This window comes from Vulpes vulpes, chromosome 15 (assembly GCF_048418805.1).
Source record: "Vulpes vulpes isolate BD-2025 chromosome 15, VulVul3, whole genome shotgun sequence".
Classification (NCBI taxonomy): Eukaryota; Metazoa; Chordata; class Mammalia; order Carnivora; family Canidae; genus Vulpes; species Vulpes vulpes.
The window spans coordinates 47001574-47021119 of record NC_132794.1 but is presented as its reverse complement, the minus strand read 5'-3'; the positions used below and the strand labels follow the sequence as shown (position 1 = coordinate 47021119).

The window sequence follows — 19546 nt, the reverse complement described above, 5'->3', positions numbered from 1 at the left end:
CGGCTCAGGTGGTGATCCCAGGGTTCTGGGATCGAGTCCTGCATCGGGCTCCCTGTGGGGAGCCTGTTTCTCCCTCTGCCTCTCTCTGTGTGTCTCTCATGAATAAATAAATAAATTTTTTTTAAAGATTTTATTTGTCTATTCATGAGAGACATAGCAAGAAAGAGGGGCAGAGACAAATGCAGAGGGAGAAGCAGGCTCCATGCAGGGAGCCCAATGTGGGACTCGATCTTGGGACTCCAGGATCACGCCCTGGGCCAAAGGCAGGCGCTAAACCACTGAGCCACCCAGGGATCCAAATAAATAAAATCTTAAGAAAAAAAAATCTGGGGATCCCTGGGTGGCGCAGCGGTTTGGCGCCTGCCTTTGGCCCAGGGCGCGATCCTGGAGACCCAGGATCGAATCCCACATCAGGCTCCCGGTGCATGGAGCCTGCTTCTCCCTCTGCCTATGTCTCTGCCTCTCTTTCTCTCTGTGACTATCATAAATAAATAAAAATTAAAAAAAAAAAAATCTGCACCTTAGTGTCCTAATGTTAGTCAGTTTTAAGTATAGCAATTTAAATATCCTTATCAGTCCCATGGATGAAGTTGAGATACCTTTGCTTCGCATTTCCTTATTATGCATGAGGGTGAACATCGTCTCAGAAGTTTATCAGAAGTTTATCAGCCTCGTGCATTTTCTCTCTGAGAACTGCCTGGTTATATCCTGTGCCCATCTCTCCACCTGTCAGTGCTTTCTGTACACTAGGGGAATTAAACTCTTGTCTGTCTTATGCATGCACAGGGCTGCAGACGGGCTTGTTAGCAGCCGACACTAGGTGAGTGGATAACCCAACACAGAGCCACTGTCAGAGGGAATCCTGGGGGTCAGAAGCAAGCAAGCACCAGCAAGACTCAGCCCACCCAGTTAGCGGAGGCACTTGCTGCCAGTAAAATTGTTCTCGACATTAACACATTAGGAAGTTAGTGAAAATCTAGCTAACAGGTAAAGAAAAAAACCGTATCCGTTGTCCAAGTTGGCCAGGTCAAGTGGCTACGGTCACTCGGCAGAGCTCAACACTGAGGTGCACATGTGGCATCTGCAATGCCGGGGCCCAATTTCTAGGGTTGTGAGTACTTCTGCAGTTAGCAAGGTGGACATACACAAGGTTGGGCGTTCACTGAACTCCAGTAATACTCTCACCCCAATAACTCCCTCGAGGATGTTTCCCAAAGGTGATATTTAGAATATAAGCCAAGGGGCACCTGGGTGTCTCAGTCAGTTGAGCATCTGCCTTCAGCTCAGGTCACGAACTCAGGGTCCTGAGATCGAGCCCTGCGTGGGGTTCCCTGCTCAGTGTCTGCTTCTTTTTTTTTTTTTTCCCCAGTGTCTGCTTCTCCCTCTGCTCACCCCCCACGTGTTCTCTCTCTAGTAAAAAATAAAAAAAAAAAGACTATAAGCCAAGGGGGAAAAGTGATCGCTAGAGGTGACCCTGTAACACAGATGCCTCCCCATCCCCGGTGGCCCAGACATGGCATCTGGCTGGCCCCAGGGCATTCCCAATCTCACCCGTAGGTCAAAGGGAAGCATCACCAGCATCCCGCTGTGGTCCATGAATAAGGCAGCTTCATTGTGCTCGTATATTTGCCTATTTTGGGGAAGCAGTAGTGGAGTACACAACTGGACAGCTCCTATACCAAGTTAGAAAAAATAACTAATCATCAAGTTTTCATTTTTCCCAGGAGGCAACTGAAAATGCACACACAACTAACGGTTCAGTCATCTGCTACTGGCAGCTGAAATCACCAGCAAGCAATCTTCAGTTCTCGGATTCCACTAATGGACAGCTCATCTGAGGTTGTTTGTTACCTAGTCTTATTTCTGACTCCACCAACCAACTGTACTTTAGTAGCAAGGCTGTAATATTCATATCATAATATCCAAATGTTCTCCACAATAAGCTGAGTGTTCAAAATAAGCTTAAATTTCACTGAATAAGCTTCATTTGCCTTGAAGTCAAGTGCCTGTAACTCAAGTTAAAGGTATAAAACTGCGGTTGCACCCAAACCTATGACAGTACTTTCTAATTATGAAATAGAACACTTTGAGAAGGCCTATGATTTTTTTTTTTAAAAAAAGTACATACCGTGTTTTTTAAAAATGCGGACGATGGTATCACACACATGTTGCTGTATCTTGGATGTACGGATTGAGAAGCCCTAAAATGTGACCAATTAACATGTCATCAAAGCCAAATCAAAGGGATCCCCTGAAATATTCACCTGTAGCATGCAGTAAGCATCACATTACCTATTCCCAAGACCAATAAAAGAGAATGAGTCTTTTAGAACATGCTCAGAGAAGGGAGAAAATGGCATATCTGGCAATACATCCTGCTTGAGGAAGGCCACCTAAAGCTCAAAGTCCAAACTCTTCACCATGTTGATATAATATATGCCTTTCAGAGAGAGCTAGTCAAATACACACGGTCTCCCCAAGGATTCTCAGGGATGCTATGGAGCAATCAAACATCTAATGGCCTCAGGCCTCCTCCCACTAAGGTGATCTACAGGAGGCCTCTTGAAAGTTACATGGCATTTATATATTTTCTAAAGAGTGTTCCTTTTCATTTGTTTATTATACAGGTAATACCATTTCACTTGAAAAAAAAAATAGAAACAAAGAAAAAGATAAAAATAAAAAGGTCACCTGTAATCCTGTATCTTTCTAATATTGCCAGCCAACAAAAACTGGTTTGGCCCTTGATAACTATAGTGATCTTCCACAAATCCTATCACTACTTTTCTCCACTACTCTTTTAAAATTACCCCATTATTTTAAGCATACAGAAACATACCAAGAATATAACAAATAGTTGTTCATCCCTCCAACTTTCAAATTTTAACATTTTGCTATAGTGTTTCAGACTTTTTGTTTGAAAAGAAAAAAGGAGAAAGGGAAGGAAAGAGGAAAAGAGGAGAGGGGGAAAAGGAAAAAAAGAAAAAGGAAAAAAGAAAAAAGAAAAAGTTGCAGGCTGCTAAACTGGCTATGCTTCAGAAACCACCTAGGAGCTCTCAGACAGAGACTCTTGGGGTGCCTTGCACCTGGAGATTCCAAGTCACCAGAGGAGACGTAGGGCCTGAGTGTTGGAAGGGACCAAGGGCCTCCCAGGTGTACCTCCAGGGGGAGCCAGCACTGGCTCAGACCAATTGGTCTGAATCTCAACTGGTTAGATCCGCCAGAGCTCAGTCTCCAAAAGCACTGCTGCTTAGACTCTTGGGCAGATGAGAGGTGGGGGTGGGTCAGAAACTCCTCAGAGTTAAGTGATCAAAAGCATGGCTCTTTCCAGAATAATGTATATGCACACACCCTGCATACACGGACCTCAGATGAACGCCTACGTTGGAGGCATTAAAGGAGTCCATGAAAACTAAGGAAGTTACTTGACCCTTCTATGAACCAAGCTGAGCTCTTTCGGAAGCGCAGCTTAAGCCCACCTTCGGCATGTTGCTGTCGTAGGTGTAATCGATGGCTGGGCTGACACGCTGGGAGAAGATCTGGGCCATCATGGTGCGGTAGGCCTTTCCGTCCACATTGGCCAGGGTGTGGTGCAGAACCTCATGCAACTCCGACTCCTCCATCTGGGGTGGGGGCAGCAGCTCACTCTTGAGCAGCTCTGTGGCTGTGGGCCGCTTGGCGGGATCGTGGTTCAACAGCCAGGAGATGACAGATTTCTGTAATGAAACCCAGACACACTGATGACTCGATGCAACAGATGATGCTCCAGAATTCTGACAAGCTGGTGGCTGGTTTGGGGCAAAGAAAAGATTAACCACCCTTCTTGCACTTACTTGATGCATTCTAATTGCTATTTCTGAAATCTCTGAATCTGTCACCTCCCCCCCCCCCCCGCACTTCATTAGGGCCACAGAGTTGTGCAACAGTGTAATATGAGTGTATCTTAAAAGCTGGGGACACCTTGGGGCACCTGGGTGCCTCAGTCAGTTGAGCGTCGCACTCTTTATTTCAGCTCAGGTCATGATCTCGGGGTCCTGAGATCGACACCCATGGTGGGCTCTGCACTCAGAGGCGAGTCTGTCTGTCCCTCTCCCTCTGCCCCTCTCACTCCCCTGCTTTCGGGCATGCGATCTCTCTCAAGTAAATAAATAAATAAATGGCAGGCCCTTTTTATACTTTATTGGTATAACCAACCAAAAAAACCCTTCAATTCAACAACAAAGAAGCAGAACTTAGGCCTTATAAACATAAAATACTGTCTCAAAAAGGGTGTAGGAACATAAAACAAATGTCTCTGGATGCCTGATTTTAGTAGAAATTATAATGCATAGTAGCTGCTGGAATCCTTGCATCTTGTTTTGATTTTTTCTTCTCCATTTATGTTATCTGTATCAATACCACTCCCTGGGGGCGCCTGGGTGGTTCGGCTGGTTAAGCAACTGCCTTAAGTTCAGGTCATGATCCCAGGGTCCTGGAATCAAGCTCTTCATCAGGCTCCCTGCCTGCTTCTCCCTCTCCCTATTTGTGTGCTCTCTCTCTCTCTGTCAAATAAATAAATAAATAAAATCTTTAAAAAAAAAAAACAAAACAAAACCACTCCCTGGAATTCTCTTGATTTACGTTACTCACTTATCATACCTTCACTACCACTACATCTTATTAAGCAGGGAACTATTTGAAAATAAACAAAACCTTGAACGGTTTCTTCATGAGTCCTTCATTCTCTTGTTTACCGTAAGGACTTAGAAAGAGAGGAATACCTGGGATCAGAAACACCTCAACTTTTAGATGAACCTTATTATACTGCTCCATCTCTCCTGTCGGGTAACAATTGTGTTAAATTCAGAATATAAGCACTTTCTATCACTGTCTCCTTTCAGATAAAGAGCAATGACTGTAGGGGCACCCAGGTGGCTCAGTCCATTGAGTGTCCCACTCTTGATTTCAGCTCCGGTCCTGATCCCAGGGTCCTGCTGAGCCAGGAGCTTATTTCTCTCTCTCCCTCTGCTGCTTCCCTCGCTTGTGAGCTCCCTCTCTGTTAAATAAATAAAATCTTAAACAACAACAACAAAAAGCAATGACTGTAATATGGGGGCAGATATTAGGGGCTGCGGTCTGGGGGCCAATTATTCGAGCCCAGACATAGCCACGCAAGGGTCTCGAGCATGTACCTGTGAGAGGCTGAGTAGTCATCGTCGAGAGAAATGGTTTGTACAGTTGCTCTTGTGTTTGTAGTTTAATAAAATAGACCCCATGGCTGCCAACAGGTAGGAATACTGAGTGAGCCTGACCTTGTTACAGGGAGAGGCTACGAAATGAGTATTTATTTATGATATCAGCAAACACAGGAAATGACTCGTTCAAATCAATGATAAAAGCTAACAGGGGGCACCTGGGTGGCTCAGCGATTGAGTGTCTGCCTTTGGCTTGGGTCATGATCCTGGAGTCCCAGGATGGGAGTACCACATCGGCCTCCCTGCATAGAGCCTGTGTCTCTGCCTCTCTCTCTCTCTCTCATGAATAAATAAAATATTTTTTTAATTAAAAAAAAAAAGCTAACAAAAGAAGCAGAAATGTAAGGCAGCAGATTGCTGACGGTCCTTTACTAATGGGACAGAGGAGGCAGACGTGTCCCTCTGGCCATAAATCAATGTCGTGTTAAATACTACCAAGATACAGGACGCTAGTGCGTATAAATACATAAAGGGTACTTAATCTTTTTATTTGACAGGTGAGGAAAATTAAAGTCTGGATAAGTTAGCGACTCGTCCAACTGGATAACATAACCAATAAGCAAGAAATTCCAAACTAATGCCATGCTCTAGCTAGCTTTCTGTCCTCAACATTAGGACTTTAAATAAGGGATTTTTGCCTTGATTACACTAAGAAAAGTCAGCCTCAGGAATGAACTTCCACATGCCAGGGGTATCAATCACGGAAGGCTTCACCATGACAAACCACCAAGCGCTAAGAGGAAATGCACACCAGACGCACAATAAACAAACACTAATGATTATTCATTCAAATCAGCTGGGTGCCAAATAACCCATGACGTGAGTTATGTATATGCCTACTCAGGTATTTCTAGCACAGAGGAGAAAGTATTTTACTTTAAAATAACTGTTAACATCAGACTGTCTAGTCTTCCCTTCACAATCTGGGCTACTTTAACTACAAATCAAAAAAATCTATCATTCTAAATTGTATTCTTTTCTTAAAAAGTTCCAAGCTTTCTCTAAAATAGTGAAATCTAAAAGCATTCTCTCTCTCTCTCTTTTTTTTTTCCCCAACAGCTAAGCCAAGATTCCAAACAGTACTTCAAAAGCACAATGAGCCACACAGAAGAACCCCGGAATTTGCTAATTTTCCGTGCCAATCCTTGGCATTTTTATGTTTCAAATCTAGTAACATTTTAAAGCATTTCATCTTTTGATATCCCTCCCCCCCCCCCCCCCGGCACTGTTCCCAGGACACAAGAGAATGAGCGGCAGAAGGTAATTAATTGAAAAAGAAGAAAAATGGTAATTAAAATCCAAGAGTGAAGACACCATAATGAAAGCATCAGAAATTTACCTGCTTTGTATGCTCTCCATCATCGAAGTCTTCTGGAAACTTAGGTGAAGTGGGCTAAGAGAATACAATATGCAAATCAGGAAGTGCTTGGTCATCTGCCACAGTGAAAGCATTTATTCCCCAGAGGTGAGAAAATCAAGTACGGAAATAAAAACAAGTAAGGCTCAAAGTGATACCTTCTTGAAACCCAATGCTTTTGTCCCAAGTAGACACGTGTTATTTTAATACAAATTTGACCACAATGACAGCCAAGGTGATAGAAAGCACCTCATCTGAGGACAAAGTATTTCAAAATCGAATGGTTTCAGAGGAAGACCAAGTAGGAAACACACAAAAGAGGCAAAAAACCCCACGAAAGCACCAGCACAGAACAAAAGAAAAACATTTAATACCGAAACCTCTTCCTCCTGAAAAGCTCTTGCCTTTCTGGTAAATAAGATCTCCATCATAACATTAACTTGACCACTCAGTTTTTTGTTTTGTTTTGTTTTGTTTATAGTTTAGATACTCATGAAATGAGGGAACAGACATGAATTTCAGACTAAAGTAAGGCACTTTCATCAAGGACACGATCCTCTAAGCGCATCATTCCAAGTCAAGGCAAGAGCATGGACATCACTTCATTTATTTCCATCCTTTGTGAACATCACAGTCCATGCTGTAGTGGCAATAAAATAATTCAAGATTTTAAAAATATTGAAAAGAGTGTTTTTAGTTATGGTGTAGAGGATTATAGCTTAGGAAAAAAAGAACTTGGGCATCTCTTGCTCATGAATATGCAAATCTAAGTCACCCTTACTTTCCACTTTCATCCGAAAGTCATCTGCAATGGGCATCCTTGGCCTCACACAGTTAATATTAGTCCCTTTTAGTTTAGGCAATAACTGAGGAGACAAGAATTAATCCTAAGAACACAGAGGGAAATTTCACTGGGAAAGAAAGTCAAGTGGCTGATTATCTTCCTCAGACCCTTTTTAACTTCTGCTCGTGGGGATATTCTTTAGGCATCAACACCATGTCCACTTGGTTGGAATCTTCAATTTCTAGAACTAAATATCCATTATCCTTATAACCTATCCCCACTATTCCAACTATATCTGCAAAATTTTGGGATCCCTCCTTTGTTTTAAAACCAAGAGTGGTGGTACAGCTGGGTGGCTCAGTTGGTTAAGTGCCCAGCTGTTGGTTTCAGATCAAGTCATCATCTCAAGGTCGTGGGATCGAGCCCTACATTGGGCTCCATGCTCAACTCAGTGTCTGCTTGAGATTCTTGCTCCTTCATCCTCTGCGCCTCCGGTTCATGCTCTCTCTCTCAAATAAATAATATATCTTTTAAATAAATTAATTAACTAATTAAAAAAAAAAACAAGAGCAGGGGCACCTGGGTGGCTTAGTTGGTTTAAGTGTCCGGCTCTTGGTTTCTGCTTAGGACATGATCTCAGGGTCGTGAGATCAAGCCCTGCGTGAGGCTCCATACTGCACATAAAGATTCTTTTTCTTCCTCTCTCCTTGCCCCTCCCCTCATGTGCACTCGCATGCACACACACACACTCTCTCTCTAAAATGAATAAATAAAATCTTTTTTTAAAAGATTTCCTCCATGCAGGAAGCCTGACGCGGGACTTGATCCCGGGTCTCCAGGATCATGCCCTGGGCTGAAGGTGATGCTAAACTGCTGAGCCACCCGGGCTGCCCTGAATAAATAAAATCTTAAAAAAAAAAAAAAAAGAAATATAGGTAATAGTAAGACTGCCTCTTTTATATTATAAATACCAGAAAAATACCCTGCACTAAATTCTGATGTCCATGCTAAGATTTGGGTTTCTGGAAATTGAGGCATTAAAATATCTGATACATACATCTCTGAGTTGGTTGAGAACAAAGATCCTTTCTGAGGCCGTGACCATGGGGTGATAGGACATCTCAAAGAAGATAATTCCCAGGCTGAAGAGATCCACTTTCTAGGGAATAAAAGGAATTCTATTTAGATAGCCTTGACATGAATGTATCATTTAGCAGGGAATTACAGGATAAGCACTGTTAACTGGAAAAAAGTTTGCATAAGGGAAAAGAAAGCCACATTAGAAAAAAAACTTGATTTTTTAAAAATCATAGATATAAAGTACAGATGATGAGATAAAATATTTGGCATGACTTCTCAAAATTTTCTTGGAAAATTCATGGTCACTGGCTTAGCTATATACACAGACCTAAAAAGATCACTGGCCAAACACTGAGTAATCACGAAAGAGTGAAGACCACTGAGATCTGTCAGAGGGATTTGCTTGTTTTGCTTTGCATCTTTACTAATCAACTCAAAAGCGAAATGCAGACCAAAATCTGCAGTTGATAGCAGAGGTCAACTACTGATTGCAAAGCCATACCAATGAAGACAGAAAACCAGCACAACAGAAAGATCATGTGACTAATCCTAACAGAACACAGAAGTGCAATTCAAGAAGAGCAAGGGCAAGTCGGTGCACAGTCCCAGGTAGGGAGCGGCCGGGAGAGGGGGGTGGTGATGATATGCAGGAGGCAGCATGCCTGATGGGCAGGTTCTACATGGCAAATGCATATAGGCACACAAGCCACTTTCAAGGGCAAGTCTTGCATGAATTTGGCCTCAAGGATTAGTAGGAGAGACTCAATCACCAGTGACCTTCCAAGTCAAAAGAAACCACATTTGCTGTGGCATTTCCTAAGCGTTGGCTAAGGAACATGTGGAACATACAGAAAAGCACCAAGAAAAACAGCAATCACTCACCATCCCACTGTTCAAGGATATATCCTACTGATATCCGACAGAGCACACCCTCCCTGCTGTTGTTTAAATGCATGCAACGCACACACTATAAAACTACCATAAGTTTTGCAACTTTCATTCCCTTAAGATGGCGAGAATATTTTTCAGTAGTGTATCATTTTTCTAACAGGCTCCTAAAACATGATTTTCATGACATATTGAATTCGATTACATGGAAATCCCATTATTTATTTAACCATTTATCTTTAAACACTGTTATTTTTCACCATTTTAAATAACGCTGTGACAAGCCCCTTTTATAGTCAACTTTTTGGACGATGTTGTTTCCTCTGGGTAAATTTCAAAAGGGGGAAACTGCTGGGCTAAAGGGTTGATAGAGCCTCTGTGGATTTCATCACATTTTGCAAACAGAACTCAGAGAGGTGGTGCTAAAGGTGCCTTTGCACACCCACTGCACTTGCATGCCCATCTCCCCTGATCCTCACTTCCGCTGGGTATTTGGTGGTCTGGATAATTCTAGATCACTGCCCAGCACTCCTTGTCAGAGCCAAAACCCAGGTCACCTGGGTGGCTCAATCTGTTAAGCATCTGCTTTCGGCTCGGTCATGATCTCAGGGTCCTGGGATCAAGTCCCACATCAGGCTCCCTGTTCAGTGGGGAGTCTGCTTCTCCCTCTCCCTCTCCCTGCTGCTCCCTCTGCTTGTGCTCTCTGTGGCAAATAAATAAACAACATTTTTAAAATAAAAACAAAACCCAGGCTTGGGTTTCACTGCAAGCTGAAAATACGCTCTGATGTGAACTGCCTAATAAAGTTTTGAAATTTAGCTCTATACTCTTGCCCTAAGTGGTCCCACTGGTCTCATGCCTTTAAATCCCATCTGTGCACTGATGTCTCTCAGTTTTACGCCACTGATTCTGACCTTTCCTCCGAACCCAACTCCTGAGTCTCCAATAACCTACTGGACATCTCTTATTGGATCTGTCCTCAGGCCATTTCCAATTACCATGCCCCCCAAATGGAATTTTCCTGCTGTCCCCTCTCCATCTTGGGCAATAAGCCTGCTGCTCCCAGCTGCTCCAGCAGAACCCTGAGCACTGTTCTATCACCCTTCCTTTCCCCCACCCAGCAGCACCCCGTCGAGAACGCCTGGCTACTCCCCTCCACCGTGTGTCCTATGTGAGCACACTTCTCCACCCGCTTCCAGCCAGCAGCCACTCCACCTGCCTCCTGCAGGCCTTCAGCAGCAGCTGCAGTGACGCTCCTGCTCAAGACCCTGCAGTGGGCTCCCCGAACACACTCCTCATCATGGTTAAGCTGGCCCTGCATCACTTGATCCTGGTCTTCCTTTCCAGCTTCATTTCATGCCTCTCTCCCCTGCTGCTCACTGGGCTGCAGCTGCATGGACGTGCTTCGGGATCGTCTCCAATGTGCCAAGTGAGCGCTCACACAGAGTTCTCTCTCTATGCATGCTATTTCTTCTGCTTACCCTTTTCCCCTCTCCACTCTCAATGTATGTGGCTTGTCCCTTCTTTATCCTTAAAGCCATCCTCTTGGGGAAGCCTTCTCTGCTCAGTTTATCTGAAGATGATGCCTCCTATTGTTCTCTGGTCACTGGAGTCCATTTCTTTTCTTAATAATTTGTGACTATTTGTTCACTTATCATCTTTTTCATCCATCAAAGGCTAAGGTCCCCAAGGGCTGGAACAAGACACCTGTCTTATTAGTCAACTGTCTTGTTCTCTGTATTTCTGAGGCCTAGCCTAGGAGCAGGTAGGTGCAAATGCTCTTTGGATGGATGGACTATAAGGTCTTTAGCAGCAACACTGCCAGCTTCAGTGGAGTGGTTAACTCAACATACAAGTAGATATGTATCAAAGGAATGAATGTTCCTTTTTTGGCTGGTAACTTACCCCAAATGCTGTGATCTTGATGCTCTTACTACTGTCTCATTCTTGAGACCTCTCCTCCCCAGAAAGCTTCCCCTTTACCTGGTTGTACGTGGGTCTGCTGCTTCCTTGGACCTCTGGGCTTACGTATAAAGCAGTACCAACCATCCCAGTCAAATGACCTGCATGGAAGAAAGCAGAGGGAAGGCTTTCTAATAAGACTTAGAGGTAAGGCAAATTTTTATTTATTTAAAAGAAAAAGTTGGTGGGGGGGGAAGGTTTCTTAAGAGTGAGGTATGATCTGTTAACTATTCACTGCATTTGGAGGAAGCAGCAGCCTTCATTTCACAGAGGGATTACCCGGAAGTCATGAATGGCCACAGACTCTATTCCACACAGGAGGTCTTTGCTGTTCCAGAGGGGCGGTGCAGATAGAAGACCCCAGACATCCCAGATCATGAGGTAACCTCACATTACCACATGGGGTCCAAATGTAACTGTCTATCCATGGGAGCCAATTATACTAACTTAAGTTCTAATTTCTTGGCGTTTCGAGGAACAATTAATATAGTGAATGGGGGGGAGCATTTTCATGATTTTGTGAATCAGTGATTGTAATCTGATTTTTTTTTTTTTTGTAATCTGATTTAGAGTAAAATCTTTACAGATGAAAAACAGGTTTCAGGTATGAAATTTTTTACTGGATGGCACATTAAAATTTTCCTAAGAGAGCAGATCTTATGTTGAGTGTTCTTACCACAAAATTAAGTAATAGTAATTAAGAGGGCAGGAAGAAACTTGGAGTTATGGATATGTTTATAACATAGATCAAGGTGAGGGACACCTGGGAGGCTCAGTGGTTGAGCATCTGCCTTCGGCTCAGAGTGTGATCCCTCTGCCTGTGTCTCTGTCTTTCTCTCTGTGTCTCTCATGAACAAATACAATTTTTAAAACAAAACAAAGCAAAAAACATAGATTGGAGTGTAGTTTCATGGGTATATATGTATCTGATTTCCTCAGATGGTATGTTATATTTGCACAGCCTTTTGCATGTAAAAAGAGAAAGAGAGAGAGAGAGAGAGAGGGGATCCCTGGGTGGCACAGCAGTTTGGCGCCTGCCTTTGGCCCAGGGCGCAATCCTGGAGACCCGGGATCGAATCCGACATTGGGCTCCCAGTGCATGGAGCCTGCTTCTCCCTCTGCCTGTGTCTCTGCCTCTCTCTCTTTCTCTCTCTGTGACTATCATAAATAAATAAAAATTTTAAAAAAGAGAGAGAGAGAGAGAGAGAGAGAGAGAGAGAGAGAGAGAGAATAAGGGAAGAAAATCTTGTGTTCTGTTTTTCAATACACTAATTAAATATACAGTCTTCTGGATTTACCTGAGGGGTCTGATTTAATCAAGTGATCCGCTGTATCATCTTGCTTGCTGTCAGCCTAAAAAATATAAGCCAGCCAAATATCACTATTAAAATGTTCTATTATTCCACAGGAATGGAATGTTAGTAAATGAAGACTGAAAAATCACACACAGAAAGCAGAATAACTACACTGATGCTTTCTCTGTAATATATTTTTAGTTGACCTAGCCTGCTAACGTGGGGCTCCCTGGAAACCCCCCGAGATCAAGACAGAGAAGGAGGGCAGGTCACTGAGGAACTCCTTATTTAAGGCAGAAAGCCCCCAAAGAGAAACCAATTTATTTTCACATTTGCAAATGCCAAAGCAGAATCTATTTCCGAGGAGGATTAAGGGTGTACTGACAACAACCACAAGCCCACTTTTCTAACTTTCCCACCGTTGTTCCCTTATGTGGGTCAGTGTCTACTCCTCTTTCCTAGAGGCCAGTCACCAAGTCTGTCCTGCTGTCACGGCGAGGACCTCCCAGGTGGCCTGGCCCTGCTCCGCTGTCCGTGTGGCAGCACCATCTCACACACTACCCTGAGTCACCGTTCTCCCGCTGTCACTCCACAGGATCCCATCACAGGCACCACCATCCACAACAGCGTCTCTAACATTCTCAATGGCATGTGCTGCTCCAGGTGCTTTATGGACCTCATTTTATCCTGTCAACAACTCTCAAGGTTTTAGCATGAGCCAGGTCGAGGAGATGACATAATGAGAGGTTAACTAACCTGCCCAAGGGCAGGTCACAAGGACATAGCAGGGAAAGGATTCTGGCCCTGGTCAGGAGGCCTCAGCAGCCTTCCGCTTTTACCTACTCACTATATTAACAGCTCCAGATAGGAGGTTAAATTCTTCGGTTTGGGGAATCAAGATTGCCACCATCTGGCCCTTCCTTGGTCTTAGTACTCACTCTTCAAAATGCCCTGCTGTTCTGCTCAGGACCACACCGTCACTGGCCCCCTTCCATTTCCTCACTTTTCACTCTTAACATCACCTTTTAGTTTTGTCCCTATGATCATTCTTAACATCGATCCAAATCTCTGACCACCCTTATAATTAACTGCATGTCCTAGAGATTTTGTGCCTAATAACTCCAGCTTATAAGACTCTTCCCCTGGCAGTTAAGGCCTTGCCACCCACAAGACTACCCAACTTTCCAACATCTTTACTGCTGCCCTAATGCTTCATAGTTTTAACCAACCAGACAACATGCAGGCCTCCAGATATGTCTGTTCAGCCCAGGCCTTTGCTAATGCTGTTCTCTCTCTGGGCTCCCCTACCCTAGTCTACCCTCAATCTCAGCCTGCTGTGCTCCCACCCATCCTTTAAGGCCATCTGATATGCTCCTTTCTTTATACTGCCTTTCGGGGTCCTCATAACTATATGTAAATTTTCTCTTTCCTTTTGTGTATAGCACTATTTCACTTCACATTATTTTAGCTTGGCATGTTAAACAACTACTCAATAATGCTGTGAAGAACAAATACCTTCTGAATTACATGATATCTAGGACTGGTTCTTCTGGTGTTCCATGTTTTTTTTTTTTTTTTTTTTTGAGCTTTATTTCCTTAAACTAACTAAAAGCCCCTAAAAGGTACGGCATCTAGCCTAGTTCCTGGCATGGTAGACCAAACTACCAAATTGTTTCATAAACTCTTATATGCCTTTGCTATATATCATCCACAAACCAATAAAAAATGTCTCCCAAATGGAACATCCTCACTAAAATGTATTCAGCCTTTCAAAACCTATAGGATCATTTGTAGTTCGCCCCTTAAGAGTTGCAGAATTTCCTGAGGATTACAGAGCAGAGTTCAATCAACTCATAATCATGAAGACAGGATAAAAAAGGCACACAGGTCCATTTTTCAGGCAGTTTAATCTGAAATATACTCACAGTGAAGGCAAGATGGTCTGTCGCTAAACCAAAATCACCTATTTTTACATGGTCATCAGAATCCAAAAAAATGTTGACAGGCTTCAAATCCCGGTGAATCATTCCCTGATGGAAGAGAGCAAAGAACTGTTTCCCAAGCACAGTTTATAGTTTACCTGTTTCCTAATTTCAAAGGCCAACCTAATGATGAGAAGCAGCTGAGGTCTTCTCCCTCAGACTACACTGGTCCAGGCTGTCTGGTCTCTGCACGGTCTCCCAACTGTCCTGCCATGACCTTGCCATCATCTCCCAGTCTACCTGCTGGTGGTCCTGGATGAGGTCAAATTCTACTGGTTGCCTGGGACATCCAAAGCCCCCTCCCACCAGGTTCCCAAACTCTCTCTGTGGCATCACAAAACCCTGCTGCATATCTGGCTGGGGAGACACACACCATTTCCATGCCTTCTTCTATTCTTCTCTTCACACTATGTTCCCTGCCTCAAAAATTCTTGTTTTCTCCAGTTATTTGAACTGGGCCAACCTCCCAAGTGCCAACTCACCTATGAAGCCTTTGACAGTGATTCTAATTCAACTTGTATCCCCAGCACACACGTAAGTGCTCAATTATTAGCTGTTATGTGAACTTGGCTTTCTCTCCTACCTAATGGCATCCATAGGATGTTCACTAGTTCAGGTAATAAAACGTAGGAAATAATTAAAATGTAATAAAAACATCTTACTATATGATCTCTTCACTATTATATGAAGGTAAATTTTGGCTCCTTCAAAAAAGAACAAGAATGGGATTTGCTATACCCTCGTGCCTGGCAGCATTTCTAGGTGTAGCACAGCATCAGACACCCAGCAGATGATTAGCAGATGCTGAGCAAATGAGATGCAGAGGAAGAGAGCACGCGGGGCATGGTTCTAGGACCCTGGGTGATATCACTGTAACAGTTCTAATGGCCATGATTAGAATTCATTTTTACTTCTGATCCTGCAAATCTCACTCCATCAAATCATTTATAAATTAAGACATATATAAATCACAGTCCTGGTTTTTTAGTATAAATATAGTACAGTATAAACATTTTAAGGTTAAAGAAAATTGAGGCAAAGGGGAAAAAACATGTTTACACTGACTAATCCATTAGACAATCCCATTTTTAAAATGTAAGCAGTGCTTCATCCTGAAGCCAGGTCCATTAGCATTTACAGTGTCGTGACAATTTCTAGCTTTCTAAAATAACATTCTCTACTAGATAGTGAGCTATGGTTCTCAGTCTCATCTCTACCCTTGCTAGATGACTTTCTAGTTTCTCCATGTTCCTAGGAAGGACAGCACTAGGCCAATTAGAATCAAATAACTGGGCCTATATTAATCACACTCACTTTATTCTAAACAACTCAAGGAATCATCCTTGCATTCTATGCGTGCTGCAATATTTCTGCTTAACCCAGAGGTTGGAGAACTCTTTTTTCTAAAGGGCTAGGTAAGCATTTTATACTTTATGGGCCATACATTCTCTGTCACAACTCCATGGTTGTGGCACAAACACAGCCATAGGCGATATGTAAATAAATACGCATGGCCCTGTTCCAAAAAATTTTTATTTGTGGACACTAAAATTTGAATTTCACAGAATTTTCATGTGTCATGAAATGATCTTTTGATTTTTTTTTTTTATCTTTTGATTTTTTTACAATCCTTTAAACATGTAAAAGCTGACTGGGTGTTCAGTCGGTTAAGTGTCTGACTCTTGATCTCAGCTCAGGTCTTTTTTTTTTTTTTTTAACATTTTTTTTAATCTTTATTTATTTATGATAGTCACAGAGAGAGAGAAAGAGGCAGAGACATAGGCAGAGGGAGAAGCAGGCTCCATGCACCGGGAGCCCGATGTGGGATTCGATCCCGGGTCTCCAGGATCGAGCCCTGGGCCAAAGGCAGGCGCCAAACCGCTGCGCCACCCAGGGATCCCTCAGCTCAGGTCTTGACCTCAGGACTGTGAGTTCAAGCCCTGCACTGGGCTCCACACTGGGTGTGGAGCCTACTAAAAAAGCAAGACAAAATGTAAAGGCCATTCTTACCTCACAGGTCGAATAAGAGCAGGTAAAGTTTAGATTTGACACCATGGCCACGGTTTGCTGACCCCTGTCCTAACCTTCAATTTTTCTTTAAATTTTGATACTTCTATTCTTCTTTTATACTTTACACAATCTTTTGTCATGTCTAACCTATAAAAATAGATTTCAACGTACCCATAATTTTCCCTGTTTCTGTTTTTTGCCAATCTCACAGTATTTTTTTTATCATAAGTTTCACAAAAACATTCAGTTTTCAGGTATGAACTGTTATAACGTTTACTTTTTCATGGATATAAGCTAATCCATCCAGAATCTCTCGAAAAAGCCTCCAGAGTCTGATGGTATCTTGATACAGCCCCTGGTCAATGGTGTCACGCAAAGTACTCTTCTCACAGTACTCCATCTGGGGACAAGAACAAACCAGGTAGCATTTGATGGCATAGGGTTTCAATTAACGAGGACAATGGCAATTAATGTGATCCTCCATTTTAAAACAAGTGCTCTGGATTTTAAGTAGTTAAAAGAAAGGCTTACATTTTTTTAATGGAGAAAAGAAACCAACAGTATTTTTAAAAATTGGGGGGAAAGAGGCATTATCTCAACACCCCAACATAACCATTTTAATTTTTCTTGTTATTGTTCACTAAAAAATAAGACTTGTCTAAAAATCCCTGTCATAAATAATTTCATTACTTTTCGTATAATGAAAAAAACTCAGCATTGAGTAAAAGTTTGTTTTACACGATTGTTTCCAAATTCTATCTAAGAAAGGCTAATTAAAACTCCAATGTCATTAGCCTTTCTCATTTGTCCTTTGAATTAGCAACAATGACCTTCAAGTCTAGAGCAAAATATTAAAATATTGTAAATATCAAAACATTCCGGACACAGTTCTTTCTCACCCGATTCTCAAATATTAATATATCAGAAAACAATGCAGTATCATTTAAATCTTAAATCAACATGTAGCATTTGATTTTGAAACTGGCCTATTCAAACCAGAGCCAGAACTGACATTTCTCATGAAGAAGGGTTTTGCTGTTTTTAAAGAGAGGAACATCCCCTCATGCTCTGCATAACCACCCACAGATTCTGACTCATCCTCCAGTCCCCATGAGGGCCTGTGACTCCCAGACTGTGATCCTACCACACCTCTGGACATACCTCTCCTATGTACTTCTGATTCCTAACTGTCTAGAGACTGATGCCACGGAGTCCATACACAGTGAGGGGTTTAGGGGACAAATGCTTTATCATGTATGCGAGTTGTACCACAAAGGTTTTGACATTACTTAAAACTAGCTCTAAGTGCAGGAAAGCAACCGCCTAATTAATCTCTTTTGAAACACTATCCTTGGGGCACCTGGGTGGCTTAGTCAGTTAAGCATCTACCTTCTGCTCAGGTCATGATCCTGGCGTCCTGGGGTGGAGCCCTACATTGGGCTCCCTGCTCAGCGGCGAGTCTGCTTCTCCCTCTCCCTCTGTACCCCCTGCTCCGTGCTCTCTCAAATAAATAAACAAAATTTGAAAAAAGAATTGAAACTCTATACTTGTCTGAGGCTTCACTTCTGGCACATAGTACTGCATCTCACACTTAATGATGTGATGAAAATACTAATAATGACACCCATGGCCTTATTCGCTTGAGGGGAGGAGCAGAGTGTTCTTCAATGGTCTGTGATCTTCCCCCCTATGGGCAGAGTTCACCATGTCCAGGACTCTGTCCCTCAGGCATATGAGCAGGCTTCCTTTCAGGAAAGCCCCACTGGAACTGGTTTGCCTATGCTTTCTGTCACCCAGAGGTTCCAGGACAACTTCAGGTACTTTGCCTAAAGCTATGTTGGTATTTCTTCTGCACATGCAAGGATGCAGAGGCATCGCACTTACCTGTACCGATGCAACTTGGTAGACAAAGTGGAATGTCTGTATGTGCACAGTCTAGCGTTTACAGAACTCAGATATGGTTCTAATTACCTTAAAGATGTTATTTCTCTTATTCTTCACATGTCACTGGGATAGCTAGATAGGCACAGAATGTGGGAGAAACTTGTCTGAGCTCACACAGCTGTGACTGGGGGATCTAGGATGAGAACTGTTACAGCCCTATGCCATCTCCTGCTACAGTACAGAAAACACGGGTTCAAGGCTAGGGGGAATGGCCTCTATGCTGTAATCCTCTCCAGTCAATTAATCTTTGGCAGTGCCGGTGAGCCCCCTTCTGCCCACTGTTTTGCTTTAGCCTTCAGAAACACACCCACCAGCAACCACTGGGAACTGCTGTGTCGCCAAGATGCACTCGTGCCAGGGCCTCACCTGGATATACAGGTAGTGCACAGCTTCAATGGTTGTCGATGGCTCACTTTCATGGTAACTGTTCTTCCCATTGCAGTCTTCTTCCTAATCCAAGAGGAACACGTGAGAACTAAAAAATGGGAGCTGAAATGGAACATGATCATCACCATCCTCAAGTCATTTGTGCCCACCTCCACCACACATGGACATCCAGTTGCCTTAGAGGGGAGGCCTCAGCAGAACGCAACCTCTGTCCTTCAGATGCTTCCAGCATCTAAAAGGCAATTGTGCTGTTACCAGAATCTACTGTGTAGTTCACAGGCACGCCACTATATATAATAATGATGCAGGAAATAGGAAATAGATATTACAGTTGTGCGATCTACAGAAAGATTCCAAGTCTAGTTGATTCATTCTCACCACAGATATCTTTCTATGGCTGAGAATGGCAGAATGTATACAAGCTGATATTTTAAGGTTTCAGATTTAATGGAAAGCCCTTCTTCAGAAACAGAAGATGAGAGATCAATCTTTAGCCAAAACATCTTAAATATGAAACTACCAAAAGGCACACTGTGGGCTATGCTACCTGCCACTTCCTGTGACTATGCTACCTGCCACTGCCTGTGACTGATCCTGCAGACTGCTTCTCCACAGGGCTAGTC

At 43.0% G+C, this 19546-nt stretch overlaps 1 protein-coding gene across 11 annotated transcripts in view; it reads right to left on the bottom strand.

Annotated features, from left to right (window-relative positions):
• Positions 1–19546, bottom strand: part of EIF2AK4 (eukaryotic translation initiation factor 2 alpha kinase 4) — a 100090-nt gene that overhangs the window by 32376 nt on the left and 48168 nt on the right. For 9 of the 11 annotated variants that reach the window (XR_011997333.1, XR_011997332.1, XR_011997330.1 and 6 more), the window contains 10 exons: positions 18903–18986; positions 16870–16992; positions 14526–14630; positions 12604–12658; positions 11327–11406; positions 8433–8534; positions 6574–6627; positions 3480–3716; positions 2129–2201; positions 1552–1673 (listed from right to left, as the gene is read on the bottom strand). Coding sequence is in view for 8 of the 11 variants with exons in the window: in XM_025998445.2 (XP_025854230.2) it covers positions 1552–1673; positions 2129–2201; positions 3480–3716; positions 6574–6627; positions 8433–8534; positions 11327–11406; positions 12604–12658; positions 14526–14630; positions 16870–16992; positions 18903–18986 (1035 nt within the window). In the remaining 3 variants the exon portion in view is untranslated. The remainder of the gene's footprint in view (positions 1–1551; positions 1674–2128; positions 2202–3479; positions 3717–6573; positions 6628–8432; positions 8535–11326; positions 11407–12603; positions 12659–14525; positions 14631–16869; positions 16993–18902; positions 18987–19546) is intronic. The other 2 variants (XM_025998446.2, XM_072738236.1) reach the window with 1 other exon arrangement.